The 18,892-nt window shown below is 41.3% G+C and overlaps 1 protein-coding gene across 3 annotated transcripts in view; it reads right to left on the minus strand.

Annotated features, from left to right (window-relative positions):
- CDCA2 (cell division cycle associated 2) overlaps positions 1–18,892 on the minus strand; it is a 53,390-nt gene that overhangs the window by 19,320 nt on the left and 15,178 nt on the right. For all 3 annotated transcript variants that reach the window (XM_086703423.1, XM_086703422.1, XM_086703425.1), the window contains 6 exons: positions 17,410–17,560; positions 15,977–16,176; positions 14,381–14,465; positions 6,924–7,132; positions 4,581–4,665; positions 3,908–4,152 (listed from right to left, as the gene is read on the minus strand). In XM_086703423.1, the coding sequence (XP_086559549.1) occupies positions 3,908–4,152; positions 4,581–4,665; positions 6,924–7,132; positions 14,381–14,465; positions 15,977–16,176; positions 17,410–17,560 (975 nt within the window). The remainder of the gene's footprint in view (positions 1–3,907; positions 4,153–4,580; positions 4,666–6,923; positions 7,133–14,380; positions 14,466–15,976; positions 16,177–17,409; positions 17,561–18,892) is intronic.

The raw sequence follows: 18,892 nt of genomic DNA on the forward strand, positions 1-18,892 counted from the left end.
TAAAATCACACATCTTAACTTTAAAATAAATAGGGCATTCCATTAATAAACACAACCTAACATTTCAATATTATTCAGGGGAAATTCAGAGAAAATGACACTATAAATGCAGAACCACATTGCTAGTATGATGGTAGCTGTTGGTTTCTCATAGAAAAAAACTTGTGACTTTGAAGAAACTTGTCTTTAATCATTAGTTTGGCATAGAGGTTTTTTTTGTTTTCCCCAGAAATGGCTTTTCCTAGTTTAATGTGGTGCATTACAGCTTGTTTTTCAAATATTAAACCAACTTTGCATCTCTGGGTTAAATCTCACTTGGTCATGATGTAGTATCTCTATGTATTATGTTCATGAGGATACTGGATTATAGTGTTCTTAAAAATGTCTGATTATGAAATACATATTTAAAAGGAAAAAAAAGAATGGAATGTTTACATTTAATGAATACATGTTTAATTCATGGAGTCGTGACTAGTGTTTTTAAATAGTTCCTAAAAATTCTGAAAACTGAAAAAAATCAAAAATAAAAAGATAATGTCTGACTACGGTGTCAGGTTAATGCTGACATTAATGAACTGGGAATTACTCCCACCTCCTCAATTTGTTTGAAAGAGTCTGCAGAATGAGCTCTTCCTTAAGTGTCTGGTAGAATTCAGTAGCAAAATCATCTGGACACGCAGTTTTCTACGTGGGAAGGTTCTGACTACAACTGCAATTTCTTCGGTTGATATAGGGAGGATGAGGTAAGGGATTTCTTCTCAAGTGAGACTGGGTAGTTGGTGTTTTTCAAGACATAGGTCTAGTTTATCTAAATTGTTGAATTTATTGGCAGTAAGTTTTTCATAATACTTCCTGATTATCCTTTTATCTGTATGAGCCTTCTAATAATAACTGTTAGAATGTATAGTCACCGCTCATTCCTTATATTGGTAGTTGGAGTATCTTCCCTCTTCCCTGAACAGTCTGATTACAAGTTTACTCATATTATTGTTTTAAGGCATAATCTTTTTATTTCAACGACTTTTCTCTATTGCTTTTCTTTTTCACTTCACTGAGTTCTGCATTTATCTTTATTAAGTCCTTCTGCTTACTTTGGCTTTAATTGCTTTTGTCAGTTTCTTAAAGTGGAAGTTGAGATCACCAATTTGTCTCTTTATGTTGAAATACAGGCTTTATTCCCCTCTAAGCCTGCTTTAGGTGCATCCCATACATTCTTGTTGTTGTTTTGTTTGTTGTTTAGGGTTTACAGGGTTTAGGGTTTCATCTTTAACTTACACCACTTTGCGTCCAGGTTAAAAACCCCTCCCAGCTTCCATACCATGTTACTTTTGTTGTATATTTCACTAACTAGGTTATAAACCAAACAATACACTAGTTATTCTTGCCTTAAACAATTTTTTATAGAGATTAAAGTGTGCTACATTCACCCACGTGTTTATAGCATTTTCAATGCTCTTCATTCCTTTGCTAGATTTCCATCTGGAACCATTCTCTTCCTGATGAAGGGACTTCCCTAATGCTACCCTGCTACAATAATGAATTCTCTCAGCTTCCATATGTCTGAAAAAGCCTGTTCTTCACCTTTGTTTTGAAATATAGTTTCACTGGATATAGAATTCTAGGTTGACAAGTTTTTGTTGTTGCTATTATTTGGCTTTTTGCTCCAAGTAATTAAGTACGTCTTCAAAAGATGCTGCTGTGTTGTCTTCTGGCTTGCACAGTTTCTAATGAGAGGTCTACTGCTTCTCATATTGTTGTTTTTTATGTCATGTGTCTTTTTACTCTGGTTCCTTGCAGGCCATATATCACTGATTCTAAGCAATGATGTGTCTTTGCATACTATTCCATGTTTCCTGTGCTGGGAATTTGCTAGACTTCAGGATCTGTGAGTTTATCATTTTATCAAATTGGAAAATTTTCCATCATTATGTTTCAAACTTTTTTTTTTTTTTTTTTTCTGTTCTGTCTGATCTCTCCTCTCCTTTGGGACTCTAATTACATGTATATTATGCCACCTAAAGTTGTCCCAGCTTACCAACTGCTCACTTTTGCTCAGTCATTTTTATTCTTTCATGCAAAATAATTTCTATTGTTGTACCTTTAAGTTTGGTAATCTTTTCTTTTGCAGTCTCTAATGTGCTATTAATCTCATTCAACCTAATTTTCTTCCCAGAGATTATAATTTTCAGAGTTCAAGTTGGATCTTTTCTATATTTCATGTTCTTAACAAGCTCAATCTTTCCTGCACCTCCTTGAACATAGGAAAGATAGATTAAAAAAACTTTCAATGCCTCCGTCTATAAATTCTACCATATGTGTAATTTCCGGGTCTACTTTTATTGATTGATTTTCCTCTTTATTATGGGGGCACCTTTTCTTACACATCTATTAGTTTTTAATTGAATGTCAGACATTTTGAAGGTAACACTGTTTGACACTGGATAGTTTTGCTATTCTTGATCTTTGTTAGACAATGCAGTAAAGTTACTTGGAGAAAAGTGGTATCCTTTCAAAGCTTTTAAACTCTGCTAGGCTTTTCATCTAATTCTGTTCTACTAGTGAGGCAATACTCTCCTGAGTGTCTGATGTGCTGTGAATTATAAGGTTTTTCTACCACTCAGGTTGCTGGGAACACTACTACTGCCCCTCTGTGAACCCTAGGGATTGTTCCCTCTGTTCCATCTGGGTAGTCATTTCCCTGGCCTCGGGCAGTTTACTTACAAGTTCATGGTGACCAGTGCTCAGCTACAGATTCAAGTGAGACCCTTTGCAGATCTCCAAAGCTCTCTGTGCAGCTCTCTCCTCTCTGGTACTCTGCTATAAGCTCTAGCCTCCTACACTTTCCCAGACCCTAACTCCCATCCCCTCAACTCACGGAGACCACCAGGCTCCGCCAAGGGAAGCCCTTCCTGTGCAGTGGCCTGGCAGTCCAGCCCAGGCAGTAAATTGGGGCTCTCGTACAGCTTGCCTCACTTGTTCCCCTCTCTCAGGGATTACTATCCTATGCTTCCTGATGTTCAATGTCTGAGAACCACTGTTCTGTGTGTTTTCTGGGGGGTTTTTCTTTTAGTTGTTTCTTATGAAAACATAAATCAGGTCCCTTTGACTCCATCTTGGCTGACAGTGGAGTATTCTTATTTCAAAGTGTAATAGGCCAGGGAGAGAACGAATGATGGTCCCAATATAAAAACAGGCAATTCTCTAGAGAAGAAATTCAAATGGCTCACAAACGTATGAAAAATGTTCAAACCTCACTAGTAAAAACTAGAAGTTTTCAAGTCATCTTTTTCCATTAAGCTATTAAAAAAAGTACAGTTAATACCCAGGGTTTACAGAGTATGGTAAAATAAAACCATTTATACTGCTATTGAGTCCAGACTGGTACACTTTCTGGATGTTCACCAATATGTATCAAAAAGGTGAAACGCATTCCTCTTCTTTCATCCAGTAATTCTCCCTACAGAAATTCAGCTGAAGGAAACAAGTGTATATTTACAGCATATCAGTTCTAAGACTGGTGCTCTTTCACATCTTTCCTCCTCTGAAATCTGAGCGCATCTTACAAATTCATGGGGCGTCAGAGCTTACGGTCTAGCCTTCTCTCCTGGTGATACATAAAGCAACGGTACACCCTACAGTCCACAGTATTTCAGCTCCACGAAACATTCTATGTACAAGGAACCCTGCAAGTAGGAGACAGCAGAGAATAACCCATGCACTTGTCGGGATGAGCACAGGATGGGGCGGGGCAGGGCGGTGGGGGGGAACCTACCTATACAAGTGCATTAAATTATACCATGACACATCTAGTCCATTTCATGATTTCAAAGCATAATTACTGTTCACACAAAACAGGTGAGGTCTGATGAAAATATAAACAAGTTTGCTCCACACTTTGCACACTTACAAGATTCTCCCCCTTGTCATCAAAATCTGGTTGTGATAACTGTGCAGGAACTGGTGATTGCTCGAGCGGCAGGGGACTGCCATTACTCAAATCCTTTTTGCGAACGGGTGTTCCTCCTTTACGCAACGGAGTATTTGCTGGCAAAGACTCATCAAACACCTCAGGGCTTAGATCCTCTCCAAAAGTAACTCTCTTCCTCTTCCTGACATTTAGAAAGGCTGGCACTTTACAATTTTCTTGACCTTCTATAGAGAATGAATGGGTAGATAAAAAATTAGGCTACATTTCTTATCTAAAGTACGTATCCTAGAATCTTTTAGCAGCTATTATTTGTATAATAGTAAATACTGTTTGTAGAGAAAAAAAATTCAAAATGGAGAAGGTAAGCAGTATTTCTAATTACAATACAGTAATAGATTTTAAAGTAAATTTTGCATGAGTATCTTGGAAGTTTACAAAATTGGAATATTAATTTCCTTTAAGTGTTACCATTAAGTACAAACGGGCAGATGAAATGAACAGACCAATTCTGAGACTCCAACCAACTGTTCATTCCCATGTAATTTCCAAAGCATCGAGGCATTTAGCAGATCATTGAAAATACCACATACTAGCACAGAGTTTTACAAGAAAATGGTATCCTCAGGCTTCCAAATAAGTGTGGATTTCTTACCTGTTGTTTGTTCTTTGCAATAGTTTGCAAGATTTGAGATTAAGCTCGGATGAGTCCTGTCATCACAGAGATTGTCACAGTGTTCCTAAACAAAATAAACATCAATGAATAATTTTACGCATATAAATGCACACTCACAGTCATTAGGAATGGTCACTTTGAACTTTCTTCTGCCAAAGGTAATAAATACTATGTAGTGTCGCAGATTACATTTGCTTTCATAACTGTTCTGGCTTAGTGACATTAGCCACAAGAAAACCTGGACTCTCTTTATATTACTTTAGTAAATCGTATTTTAGGAGAAAATTAAAGAACAGAAATCCATAACATGGGCTGAATGCATTCCATCATTTTTATTTTTTTTTTAATTTTTTTTTTTTAACGTTTTATTTATTTTTGAGACAGAGAGAGACAGAGCATGAACGGGGGAGGGGCAGAGAGAGAGGGAGACACAGAATCGGAAGCAGGCTCCAGGCTCTGAGCCATCAGCCCAGAGCCCGACGCGGGGCTCGAACTCATGAGCCCCGTGAGATCGTGACCTGAGCTGAAGTCGGCCGCTTAACTGACTGAGCCACCCAGGCGCCCCGCATTCCATCATTTTTAATCTAGCAAATGAAGTTAAGGAAAATATGAGTGGCTAGAGGTATGATGTACTATGGATGGTGTCAGATCAGGCTAACTATAGGTGTAAAAATTGCACAAAAACAAGAAAACAGGTGAATGGCATAATAGGGTGTTTTGTCTCTTAAGTATGGGAAACAGACTTTTTTTAAGTGTGTAAATCTCCTGTCCCCATTACTATATTCCTGATTTAGGAGCAAGGAAAGAAGGTAGTATCTGTCCCTCTCTGCTTCCCCAAGAGATTATAGAGTTCGTGAGGAAGGGACAGCGCAAGTCCTGAATCACCAAACAAGGCAAAACTCAACACAGGGCCACTGGAGGGAAGCAGGGGAGCGCCAGGGCCGTGGGCTGCATGAGTCACCTCCAAACCATCATCTGCTTCCCAAACCCTGGACCAGTCCTTGTTCTCTAGAGCTGTTCATTTTCTCCAGTGCACCCATTCCAAAAGCCCCTCCTTCTCTAAGCAAATGCCCTGCCCCCAAACAACCCTCCTTGAGCAACTGTCTCTCAAGTCCATTTCATTTTCCTGACCAGGAAAACGCCCATTATTTGTGAAATAAGTGAACTTAGAAAATAAAATTCTTGTGAAGTTTTACATTTGTTTATAATCAAAACAACCGTGAAAATTAGCAAACAACTCAAAGTGTATACACCTACAAACTTTGGAGAGCTTAGTAAAAAGATCAATTATAAAAATCTTCACATAATTTTCGTGGTAGGACTGGATGTTTGCTACGTAACGTCGTTAATCAGTAAGAGTTATAAGGATCATGAAGATGCTAAGCCTGTTTGAAAAGAAACCAAATACATAGGATATGAATAAGCAGCCCTGTATAGAGCTCTTCAACCAGAAAAACTGTTAAACAGTTAAATAACCACTGACCATAACTACGTCTGTAAATAGAAGGTACTACTTTACTTTGGCTTTAGAAACAGATGTGTAGGCAGGGCGCCTGGGTGGCTCAGTCGGTGAAGAGTCTGGCTCTTGATTTCGGCTCAGGTCACGATCTCACGGTTCTTGAGTTCGGGATTCTCGATCTCCTGTCTCCCTCTCTCTCTGCCCCTCCCCACTTGCGGGCACACACGCGCCCTCTCCCTCAAAAATAAATAAATAAACTTTAAAAGAGAAAACAGAAAAGAAAGAGATGTGTAGGCATGGGTATATATTTAAATGCGTACGGATTGGAAAAAAAATTACCTCTCGTTTGCCGGGCACTGGTGCTAATTTCCTATTATTATTCCACTTCCTCTGCTCAAATTAGCCATCCTTGCAGAGATGAAACCAAGGTACAAAAAAGGTTACAGAATTTGCCCAGCTCTTAAACTTCAGAGTCAGAGTTTGAAACCGGGCACCTGGACTCCAGAGCCCAGCCATTCAAACTTCTCACAGCATTTACAGCCTGGATTTTTTTTTTTTTGTTTTTTTAACATTTATTTATTTTTGAGAGACGGAGCGAGACAGAGCATGGGTGGGGGGAGGGGCAGAGAGAGGTGGGTACACAGAATCCAAGGCAGGCTCCAGGCTCTGAGCTGTCAGCACAGAGCCCGACGCGGGGATCAAACCCAAGAACCGTGAGATCATGACCTGAGCCGAAGTCGGAGGCTCAGCCTGAGCCACCCAGGCGCCTGCAGCCTGGATTTTAACATCAGATTTCTCGTGCTGTTTTAAACCAAAATGAATTTTTATTCCATTCGTTTTAGGACAAGTAGCTCTCAACTTACCTGGAGGCTTTCTAGAAACAGGTTAACAGAGGGTTTCTTTAGCACCGAACGAAGTACGAAGGTCTCAGAGGATGCAACGTCCCTCTTGCAGAGTGGAGTGACCAGTGACCTGCCTTCAGGAGTGGTGTCTGTGCTCACTTCCGTCAAGTTGTCAAGGGAAACAGCAACACTTGATCTTTCACCCTCTACACACTCAGCAACCTTGACTCCTTCCGAGTAAACACGTAAACAAGAGACGTAGAAGACATCTGAATCAGGTTGTTCCACACCAAAAACATCATGTATTTGCAAAGAGAATAATAACGTGCTACAAGTAATTCCACCCTAGGGGCGCCTGGGTGGCTCAGTCGATTAAATGCCCGACTCCTGCTGTCAGCTCAGGTTGTGATCTAACGGTCAGGGGATCGACTGTGTGGGGTCGTTGGGCTCTGCAATGACGGCGTGGAGCCTGCTTGGGATTCTCTGTCTCCCCCTCTCTCTGCCCCTGCCCCGCACTCATTCTCTCTCAAAAATAAATAAAGAAACTTAAAGAAAGAAAGAAAGAAAGAAAGAAAGAAAGAAAGAAAGAAAGAAAGAAAGAAAGAAAGAATTTGACCCTAATATATCCTGCTTGGGGAATGATATCTGGAATTTCATTTGGATATATAAAAAGAAGACAGAGAAGTGGCAATGGTCACAACTTGCTAACTACTGAGGGTAAAGGTAAGTGAAGAGTTTTGGCTCCCACGAATCTAAGACGGTGCTTGCAAAACAGAGCGACTGACTGTTAGCCTGCCTTCACTCACAACACCCAAGACTTACACCATAAAACTAACCTGAGTTGAACAACGACTGAGGACCAATTTTACTGCTGGAGTCAGAGGTATCTCAGGATGCAAGGGTGGTGGGAGGGAGAAGATGGGATGAGAAGAGGAAAGATTATCAAATCAAAACATTTATATGTTGTGTGTGCCTGCAAACAAGGCAAAGCTTCCTCCTGCAAAGTTTGTTTCTCACGGGAGTATTTCTTTATGACCCACATTTAACAAACATGTTGGCCCTTTTTTCTAGGTGCTAGACCTAGACATGACAGGCACTCCTTTCTAGGTGCTAGAGTTACAACAATGAATAAAACACACAAAGCCCCCGGGATACCTGGGTGGCTCAGTCGGTTAAACGTCCCAATTCTTGGTTTCGGCTCAGGTCATGACCGCACGGTTCATGCGTTCGAGCCCTGCCTCAGGCTCCATGCTTACAGTGTGGAGCCCGCTTGGGATTTTCTCTCTCTCTGCCCCGCCCCTGCTCGCATGTACTCTCTCTCAAAATAAACCTAAAACCAAAACCAAAACCAAAATGAAAACCCACATAAAGCTCCCACACTTTGGGGAACAAATAGACAGTATAAAAGATCTGGGAGGGGTAGAAGGTGAGAGGAAGCTATGGCTACGAAAGGGGGAGCACAGCATGAGGGTTCCCTTTGCTGGAACGGTTCTCTATCTTGACTGAAGGCAGTGTGGCCACATGAGTCTCCCCACGTGTTAAAATTACATGGAACTAAATATACACATAAATGAGTGCAAGTCAGACTGGTGACATCTGAAGAAAAGTCAGTGGATTGTATCAGTGTTAGTTTCCTGGTTGTGACACCATATTACTGCTACCCAAGATGTCACCACTGGGGGACACTGGGGAGGGTGGACACCGGATGTCTACATTATTTCGTACAACTGCAAGCGACTCTACAGTCATCTCCAAATAAAGAGATAAGGTTAAAGAAATGTTTCGATAATGACAAGTAGTAATTTAGGCCTTTAAAGGAAATGATGTAGAAGTTAAGGGAATAAGGCAGGATATGGTGGGAGGGGGGAGCTGCTGTTTTGAGGTGTCTCAGGGATCCAGCAGGCATCTGGGTGAAGGGACGAAGTGAGCCACGCACACATCTAGGGAAGAACATTACATGCATGAAGCCAAGTGCGAAGATCCGAGATAAGAACGTACCTGACGCACTAGAGGGACAACAAGGCCGGTGTGGCTGGAACAGCCTGAGCAAGGAGAAGAGAGATAAGAAGCTTCCAAGAGAAGGCTAAGGACTGACCAGGCCGGGTGTGGGCTGGCTACTATTCTAGGTACAGCGGGAGGTCAATGAAAGATTTTGAGAAGAGGAATGATATAGTGTAACTGTCATTTTAAAAGGAGCACCCTGCCCACCGTGTAGAAGATTCCAAAGAGGGAGGGGGACAGAGATGGAAGCAGGGAAATCACAGAGGAGACAAAACAATCCAGGCAAGAGAAGGCGGTAGCCTGGACCACAGTGATGATACTTAGGAGGTGGAAGATGGTTAGGCATTTGATATATTGTCAAGATAAAGCCAACAGCATTTGTTAACCACACTCAAGTTTAACTTTTGAAAGGGAGGTGTCAAGGTAATGTCAAGGTTTTTGACACAAGCCAATTGGGTGAATGGTCAGTATTGTTTACGGAGATGGAAAAAAAAAACCGAAACAAACAAACAGATGAGCAGTCTCCGGAAGGAGAAACAGTTAAGACCCGTTTGAGTATGTTAAGTCCGAGATGTTTATTAGACATCCATGTGGAGACCAGAAAAGGCAGCTGAGCACTTAGGTTTAGAGTTCAGGGAGGACACCAAGGACAGGTATTGAAATTTTGAAGTCAGCAGCACAGAGACAGCATTCAAGATGGTGGGAATGCCTACACTCACCTAGGGAAGCGAGTGTGGAGAGAAGTCGGGAGCACTGAACCCAGGGCATTCAAATGTTTAAAGGTCAGGATGGAAGAGAAGGAATAAAGAAAACAGACAAATAGGAAATGGCCAGGGAAATAGGGGGAAGCAAGAGGGAATGAAGTCCCGATGCCCAGTGAAGAAATGGTTTCTCACAGGAGGACACTGTCAGCTCTGCCTGCCATGCTGAGACGCCAAGGAGAGGGTACATGGAGAGTGACTACTGGGATAGCAATGAAGAGGCTACTGGTTACCGAGGCCCATTTGGAGCTGCATCGAGACAGAATGGGAGGCGAGGGGACAGGCCCGGCCTGTTCTTTTAAGGGAGCTTTGGTACATTGGGGCGCCTGGGTGGCTCAGTTGGTTAAGCGCCGGCTTGGGCTCAGGTCATGATCTTGCAGTTTGTGAGTTCAAGCCCCCGCGTTGGGCTCTGTGCTGACAATGTGGAGCCTGGAGCCTGCTTCAGATTCTGTCTCTCTCTCTCTCTCTGCCTCTCCCCCACTCATGCTCTGTGTCTCTCAAAAATAAATAAACATTAAAAATTTTTTTTGTTTTAAAAAAGGGAGCTTTGCTACAGAGGAAAACAAGGAAATGGGGTTCTGGCTGAAAGGAAACCCCGGGACAAAGGCCGGTTTAAGATGGGAGATACTACAGCGCGTTGCATGTTAATGGGAAAAATGAACAACTCAGAAAAGAGGGGACACTTCATGCAGAAGGTCCTCAAAGAGGGAAGGGACCATACTGAAGGGGTTGGCCTTAGATAAGAGCCCAGAGGATCTACCATAACAGGAGGAAAGGGGCGGGGGGCATGCTTGTTCAGAGAGGCAGGAGGGTGTGGTGGTGAGTGGCCCAGGCCATTTGCTTCTGACATCTTTCCTTTTCCTGTCAATAGAAGCCACAGACGACGAAGGGGCACCAGGGAACTTTTATCTCAGTCATTTGTGAGCAGGGCTGCCAGATCTAGCAAATAAAACCGCAGGAGGCCCAGTTAAATTTTGAATGATAGCTAATTATTTACATGTACGCATGTTGATATAAAAGAAAAACAGCACAGAAAACACACTTATGCTGAAGAATTATTTTTTGTAAGAAATAAATTATAAATACCTTAAAAAAAAAAAAAGGGAAGGGAAGGAGGGTTGGAAACTTAAATGAAAAGAGAAGGTATGATTAAGGAACAGAAGGGACGGCCAGTGAGGCTATCAACGTCCATAAAATTCATCTCAGATATATGGAGGGCAGAACAGAGTAGGAAGGCAGATTCACGGGCTGCATCTCCGGCAAGGTGGGTAAAACAGGGTGGAGAAGGCAAGGAGATCATGGAGGTATCATGTGGGTTCTCCTCTGCGAGCTCTCCTCTAAGTATTTTCTATCCCCTTTTACAAAATCTAACACCGCTCTGTGCCTCAGCCATCATGTTATGATTCAAATTAAGTCAGAGAAGACATACATTACAAGAAATGCTGAAGGAAGTTCTTTTTCAGGTTGAAGGTAAATGATACCAGAGGGAAACTTAGATCCTCAGCAAGGAATGGAGAACATCAGAAATGATAGCTATCAGGATAACCAGAGAAGATTCTGCTCCCAATATATAGGATTGGTGAAAGCAAAAATATTGTGGGATTTAAATACAGAGGGTATCTATAGTGTCAAGTACCATAAAAGACACAGGTGGGGAGATAGGAAACAGATCTATACAGTAGGTAAAGCTTCTATCTCCCCTAACACCAACTCTATTCAGGTTCCGGGACCCAATTCTAACATGGGGGGAAGGGAATCCCCCAGACAGACCACCAGCAAGCAATTCTCAGACACCAGCGGGGTGTCTAAGAATTCAACCCAATTCTGACACTATCCAGAGACAGCATCAGCTTCTGGAGGTGAAGGGCTCAGTTCTACAAGCGCATCCCCCATCTCCCACTTAAGATGCCAGTCACAAATCCTGGGCTGTCTCCTGTGCCTCTGACCCACCTGCTACAGACCAGAGGTTCCAACAACTTCCTCCTTAGACTTTGGATGCTAGTCACGAGTCCAGATTGTGACCTCCACTTCTGACAGCGTGGCTATCAATCAAGAGGCTCTCGGGACCTACTCCTTATGTTCTCTGAATTTGCCAGAGCAGCTCAGAACTCAAGGAAACACTTATGTTTACCAGTTTATTGAAGGAAATGATGAAGGATACGAATCACCAGCCAGATGAAGAGAACATAGGGTGAGGTACCCACATCTCCACATGTTCACCAACCCGGAAGCTCTCTGAACCTTGTCTTTTTGAGTTTCTATGGAGTTTTCATTACATGGCCATGACTGATGAAGTCACTGGCTGATTCAACCTCCAGCCCCTCTCCTCTCCTCAGAGATCAGGGGGCGGGGCTGAACCCTCCAATCACATGGCTGGTCCGCCCAAAAACCAGCTCCTGCCACTGGGTGGGGTCCAAAAGCCACCTTCATTAGTAATAAGACACCCATGTCACCTTCATGGCTTTAAAGTATTTTTAGGAACTGTGGATGAACACCAAATTTATCTGAAGGATGTATATTTGGTCATCCAAATATTTACTCATTCAATGAATAGTCATGTAGATAACCAACATGTATTTCTTCTTCATTTTTTTTTTTTGAGCAGCAGGCAAAAGTTTATTAGACCATAAGATTAGAAAGGAGGAATAGGAGGAAAGCTCTCCATTTGAAAGTGAATGTCCAAGGACTATAGGCCAGGGTCCTTTTCTTTTTTAATACATATAATTTATTGTCAAATTGGCTAACATACAGTGTGTAAAGTACTCTTGGTTTTGGGGGTAGATTCCCGTGGTTCATCGCTTACATACAACACCCAGTGCTCATCCCAACAATTGCCCTCAATGTCCATCGCCCGTTTTCCCCTCCCCTGCCCCGCCATCAACCCTCAGTTTGTTCTCTGTATTTAAGAAGTCTCTTGGGGTTTGCCTCCCTCCCTCTGTTTGTAACTATTTTTCCCCCTCCCTTCCCCCACAGTATTCTGTTAAGTTTCCCAAGATCCACATATGAATGAAAACATATGATATCTGTCTTTCTCTGGCTAATTTCACTCAGCATAATACCTCCTGGTTCTATCCACGTTGCTACAGATGGCATGATTTCATTCCTTCTCATTGCCAAGTAGTAATCCATTGTACCAATTTGTATTTCTTATAAATCAACATAATGTACTGTCTTTTACCTGAAGTTATCAGTATTAATTCTAAGTAGACTGTGAAAGGTTAAGGATGTGTATTACAATTGTAACTATGAACAAAAAAGATGCAACAAGGTGAGTTTAAAAGGTAATGGATAGGGGCGCCTGGCAGGCTCTGTAAAGCATGCAACTCTTCATCTTGGGGTTGTGAGTTGAAGCCCCATGTTAGGACTAGAGATCACTTTATATGTATATATGTATACATATATACATGTATACATATACACCTATATATGTGTATACGTGTATACATGCATATACATACATATAATAACATATGTATATATATAATATATATATATATGCATGTGTGTATACTATGTATAATATGTATATACATAATATGTATATATGTATATGTAATATATACACTTATACATATACATTTTTTTAAATTTTTTTAATATTGAAAACAGATAAAAGGTACTGAATAAATGGATTTCCAAAAAGGAGATTTCAAATATACTCAAGAAAGACAAAAGGGAAACAGAGGAACAAAAAGCAGAAGAGAATACGCGTGAAAAAATGGTATTTATTTACTTATTTAAAAATTTTTTTTAAGTTTGAGAGAGAGACAGCATAAGTGGGGGAGGGCCAGAGAGAGAGACAGAATCCACACCGCCAGCACAGAGCCTAATGGGGGGCTCAAACCCAGGAAGCCGTGTGATCATGACCTGAGCCGAAACTGAGTCGGATGCTGAACTGACTGGGCCACCCAGGTGTCCCCCAAAAAAGGTAGATTTAAATCAAACCGTATCAATAATGACTTGAAAAGCTAATGGGCCAAACACTCCCATGGAAAAGAAGGGGTTTTTCAGAATAGATAAAAAAGCAAGACCTAACTATGTATGTACAAGCTTTACTTCAGGGGAGCCTGGGTGGCTTAGTCAGTTAAGCATCCAACTTCTGCTCAGGTCATGATCTTGTGGTTCATGAGTTCAAGCTCTGCGATGGGCTCTGTGCTGACAGCTCAGAGCCTGGAGCCTGCTTCAGATTCTGTGTCTCCCTGTCTCTCTGCCCCTCCCTTGGTCATGTTGTCCCTCTCCGTCTCTCAAAAATAAACAAATATTAAAAAAAAAAGATTTCAAGACACAGGTAGGCTGAAAGTAAACCTAATACCTTACAGGTAACTTTCACTCAATATAAGCATACTGATTTGGGGGAAGTTTTGAATGCTGGTCCCTTTCCACAAACTTAAAAACCAAAAACAACATGTGCAGTGTTTTGTCTTACAAAATACACTAGTTAAGGGTTCAGAGATTCTGTTTTTTATAATGGATTTTACCAGCTTGGAAATATTTCACTAATTCTTACTGGTGGCAGTTCAAAAAAAATAAAAGTCATCTCTCATATAACAAGAATTCTAAAACATTTGTACTAGACTGTGAGCTCCTCAAATGGAGGGCACCATTTCAGTTTTCCCAAATTTCAGCATATAGGTAAATGCTGAAACATAAATATCCACTGAACAATACGTTTCAATGGGTGAACTGGCATGTATTAAGGAAAGATTAAACACTTACCACTTGAAGCTTCTGTGAGATCTGAAAGTGAAACAGACTCTTCAACCAAATATCCAGACTGCGTTAAACCAGATTCAAAAGATTTCTTGGGAGGAAAAAAAATTAAAGAAATATTAAATCTTACTACTTACAGGAGTACTGAGATCTTTGTAAAGATTTGAGTAAGCATTACAGATTATCTGGAAATCTGATGTTAAACCAATCAATCATTATCTGCCTAATTGTTACAAAATACAGGAATGGAACTAAAAACATCTGCAGCCTAAACATCCTACCAAACAAATTTCAGCTCCCTAGTAAAAGTTTATGGGACACATTTTTGTTGCCTTATTGTTTGAAGTCTACAAAACCGTATTAACTGATTCTAAAGAGAAAATTCTCAAAATTAACGCAGGATGTTATATAATTATTAATCAAACAACAGGATATCAATAGCTAGGCTAGGAAAACCATCAATGGCTAGGACAGAAAACACACTCATATTAATGTGGAAACCATTTCTAAATTGTGGTGTATGTCCAAACAATCAAAGTTCTGATGAGAAACGACTGGTTCTGTCAGACGATGATTTCATATCCGGGAGGAAAAAGCAGAGGGAGCAGAGATTGTAAGTGACTCCAAGATACAAATGAAACCTACTGGACCCTGAAGAATCTTTAATGACTATCAAACATTCATTATGCGGGTCCAGATAAGATCGAAAGGAGATGCACTGAATCTACGTGACAGAGAAGGTGCCAGGAATGTTCCAGCTCTAATGGTGTCAGGTGTCTCCTCTCACTGAAGATATGGGAACCTGCTGTATCACAGCACAACTAAAGCAAGGAAAGCCAGTGATGAGCTAACTAGCTTCCTGTCTACGTGTGAGTGAAGGTCAAGGATCTTCAATAGTATTATTTCACACTGCTTACCGTCTTTTGATCATCTTGACAGGTTTTAAGTAGTTATAAGCAACAAAAATCCCTCCAGCTACTTGGAAGAAGTAAGCAGAGCAAAGGGCAGCTAAACAGCAGCCTGCTTCCCAGCCGGTATTAAACCAGTTAGGTTTAATTGGAAATATTTCACTAATTCTTCACTAATTCTTATTGGTGGCAGTTCAACTTATTGGTGCCACTTATTGGTGGCAGTAAGACCCCACACCTGAGCTGCACAGCCCATATATAACCCTCAACTCATTCGCCAGTTACGTGTAAAATAATATGCTCCTACGTCTGCCTCCTCCAGCAGTCGAAAAGCTGCTCAAGGGCAGGACTGTGATTTCTCACCGTGGTACCACCAGTATCTAGAACAATTCCTCGCAAGCAGAAGACCAGAAGGCTTAATACTTTCATAAAATGTTTTTCTGTAACCAAAAGCAACATATTAATCAAAACTGTCTAATAACCATTAAGCCAACAACAACAAAAATTTAGCAAGTAGGAAACACACACACACACACACACACACACACACACACACACACAGAGTGCAATTTAAAACTCAGCTGCGGTATAGAAGTACAAGGTACCATAACTGAAAAAGGGTTCGGACAGTCTTAAAACCGCCTAGCCAGAAAACCAAAGCTTCATTTTCCTATGATTCTAGTAAGTGAATTACCTCAGAAAAATCTGCAGGAGAAGTTTCAACAGCACACATTGTGCCTGTATTAGGAGAAGGGGCTCTACGGGATATCTGGAGATCAACTGCGTCAGGGAGATTTTCATCAGAGTTGCTCTGAGAGGATATCCTTCGACGTTTGGAAGATAAATCTGCAGAGAACTCAAACTGTGGACACTGCCCAAGCCTTTCCTTTTTGGCTACGTATACAAAATAAAAACATTAACACAGGCATAAATATTTTTCTTTTCCTGTATCGTTTTAAAATTTCGTCGATAATGATTTTAGTAAAATGTAACGCTTGAACCTAAACACTTTGCCAGTGAGAAGGACATTTTTCTATTCAGGAGAGAAATCTAACTGTAAGGCAAGAGAACGTCACTACTAAAAGGATAACAAACATTACTAGAGTTTTCTTCTAGACTTTAAAAAGGTACTAAAATACATTAATACACATTTCCATGTCTGTTATAGTATCTCACTCTATTTTAAAGTTTACGATGGACCCTTTCCTTTAGAGCATTTTAAAGGATGTGGTTATGTTCTAACACTGGTTCTGCTTTGACTACGTAAGATTTTATGAAAAGCCCGGACACAATGTGCCTCTGTTCTTCCTAGATACAAAAAGTGAATTTAATCGTCTGCAGAACTACAGCAATCATGGCTGTAAAATATTTGCAAATGCAGGTCACAAGAGAAAAGCAGGTAAGTTACAAACTACAAATATAAACGGGTGCAGCAGAGTGGGTCAGGCAGATGAACTGGATGTGTCTTGCACATGGGGAGGTGCTGGAATGTGCTCGAAGGTGGTTCGAGAAACCAAAACCAAATCATCTGGAACCTTAGAGTGCAAAGCACCAGAGGAATGGCTGTGATGATTACGCCAATGCCAAGATTTTGTCTAATTCTGATGTTTCAAATGCTCTGTGATTGGAAAATCAAAAGTGACAGGCAAAAATAACCAAATGAATTACAACCTAAAGTTATGGTAAAGAATGTGACAGGCTATTAAGATGTCAGATTAGATCTATCTGTTTATAATATCGGGGTTCGGTGTTTGGCATTCGTAGAAATGCTTGCCAAACTTAATAATAAGCCTCTAAAGATCACGGGTTGAACGCTCGCATTTGCCACATGCCTTATTCTGAAGATGAAACGAGCTAACTGGCTCTGACATGTTAACACTTAAAACTTAATCGCGGCCATGTGGAGACGTAGGCTCAGGAATGCCTGATAGCAAGTTTTTTCCAAGACAAACCAGAAATCTAAATTTTTGTGTGAAATTTCCCAAATTTTAAGTGTTAGGCTCCATTTAAAAATACCGAGCTCTGCTCAGAAAAGACTGCCTTCACACTGTGGAACGCCATCTTTTTTATACCTCAGAGGCTCGTCTGAATCAACACAGAAGTCCAAACTGAATTCCTTCTACTCACTCAAGCCTGTTGTCGTGACTTCTCCTTCTGCCTCTGAGACTTCGGGAAAGTCAGTCATTTTTTCATTCTCCTTTATGCAGTGAAAAGCTGACTGGAAGGCAGACATTCGCTCTCTTAAAGAATTAACATTTCGATGCAGTACAGGACTGCCCTGTTAAAATAGAGATGCGGAGGGTATTATGGATGAAATCAAACAAGATTCTGTATTCTAGGCCTGTAACCACTGGACCCAGAACTCAATACATAAAGACTTCCTGAAGATCAGGAGGAATAAATTAGCGTGTGAGAGTCTCTTCTCCCCCTTGAATCACGTATTTTCACTTTTGAGTATTTCGTGTGCAGCCATGATCCTAGCTCTTCCTCTGTTCCTTCCTTGGTTTTGAACCTGAGCAAAGAGGAACAGCTGTGTGGTATGTCTAGCCATGTTGTGACAGGCTGGTCAATACTGAGAGTCAGTCCATGCACATGACAAAAGTCCAGTGTAGGTGGGGAAACGCTTTAAAAAGGCACCTGTGGGGGCGCCTGGGTGGCGCAGTCGGTTAAGCGTCCGACTTCAGCCAGGTCACGATCTCCCGGTCCGTGAGTTCGAGCCCCGCGTCGGGCTCTGGGCTGATGGCTCAGAGCCTGGAGCCTGTTTCTGATTCTGTGTCTCCCTCTCTCTCTGCCCCTCCCCCGTTCATGCTCTGTCTCTCTCTGTCCCCAAAAAATAAATAAACGTTAAAAAAAAAAAATTAAAAAAAAAAAAAAAAAGGCACCTGTGCAAAACACATGCCTTCTTATTTGAGGGCTAAACACCTATTTAGAAGGATTCTTTCTGGGGAGCTTAAGGCCTCTCTTTTATAACTTAGAGTCCACAACCTGAGACAGCCTCAGCAAACCCAACTGGAAAGAGAAAGAAGTTTAGGACAAAAATGTTGGAAAGGCGAGTGTAAGCAATTATATGGAGAATACAGGAAAACACTGAGTCCTAGAGATGGGGCAAGGAAGAAGGGACAGAGGAACCTGCCAATTTGGAAACTTTACCCGACTTGCTAAAAAGAAAAAAAAAAAAAAAAAAAAACACCGAAAATCATCTGCAGGACACATGATGGTCTCAATGCACCTCGTTCAATCCGAGCTAGTCTGACTGCTCATTTCCATCCGGACGCCTGCCCCCCTGAAGGCCAGGACAAGACACAGATGATCTGTCGCAGCTCAGATACCCATCTTCACACTTATCCTCTCCCCAGCTAAATTCTCCTGATCTCTTGGGACCTTACTTCCTCAGAGCTGGAAGCCGGCCATTCACTAGAACTCCAAAGCCAAATGGTGTAAGCACGGGAGCTTTCTGGAAACTCTAACAGGGTTTCAGCCAAAGAGCCATCAAATGAAATTGACACTGGCAGCGACAGAAGTGCCAGATAAATCCAAGTAACATATAATTTAAGAGTTCTGTTTACCTATAAATTATTAAGTTCTCTGTCCAGGTTTTCTCCCCACCTTT

The sequence above is a fragment of the Puma concolor genome, chromosome B1, assembly GCF_028749965.1.
Source record: "Puma concolor isolate L17-30 chromosome B1, mPumCon1.1.hap2, whole genome shotgun sequence".
NCBI classification, from domain to species: Eukaryota; Metazoa; Chordata; class Mammalia; order Carnivora; family Felidae; genus Puma; species Puma concolor.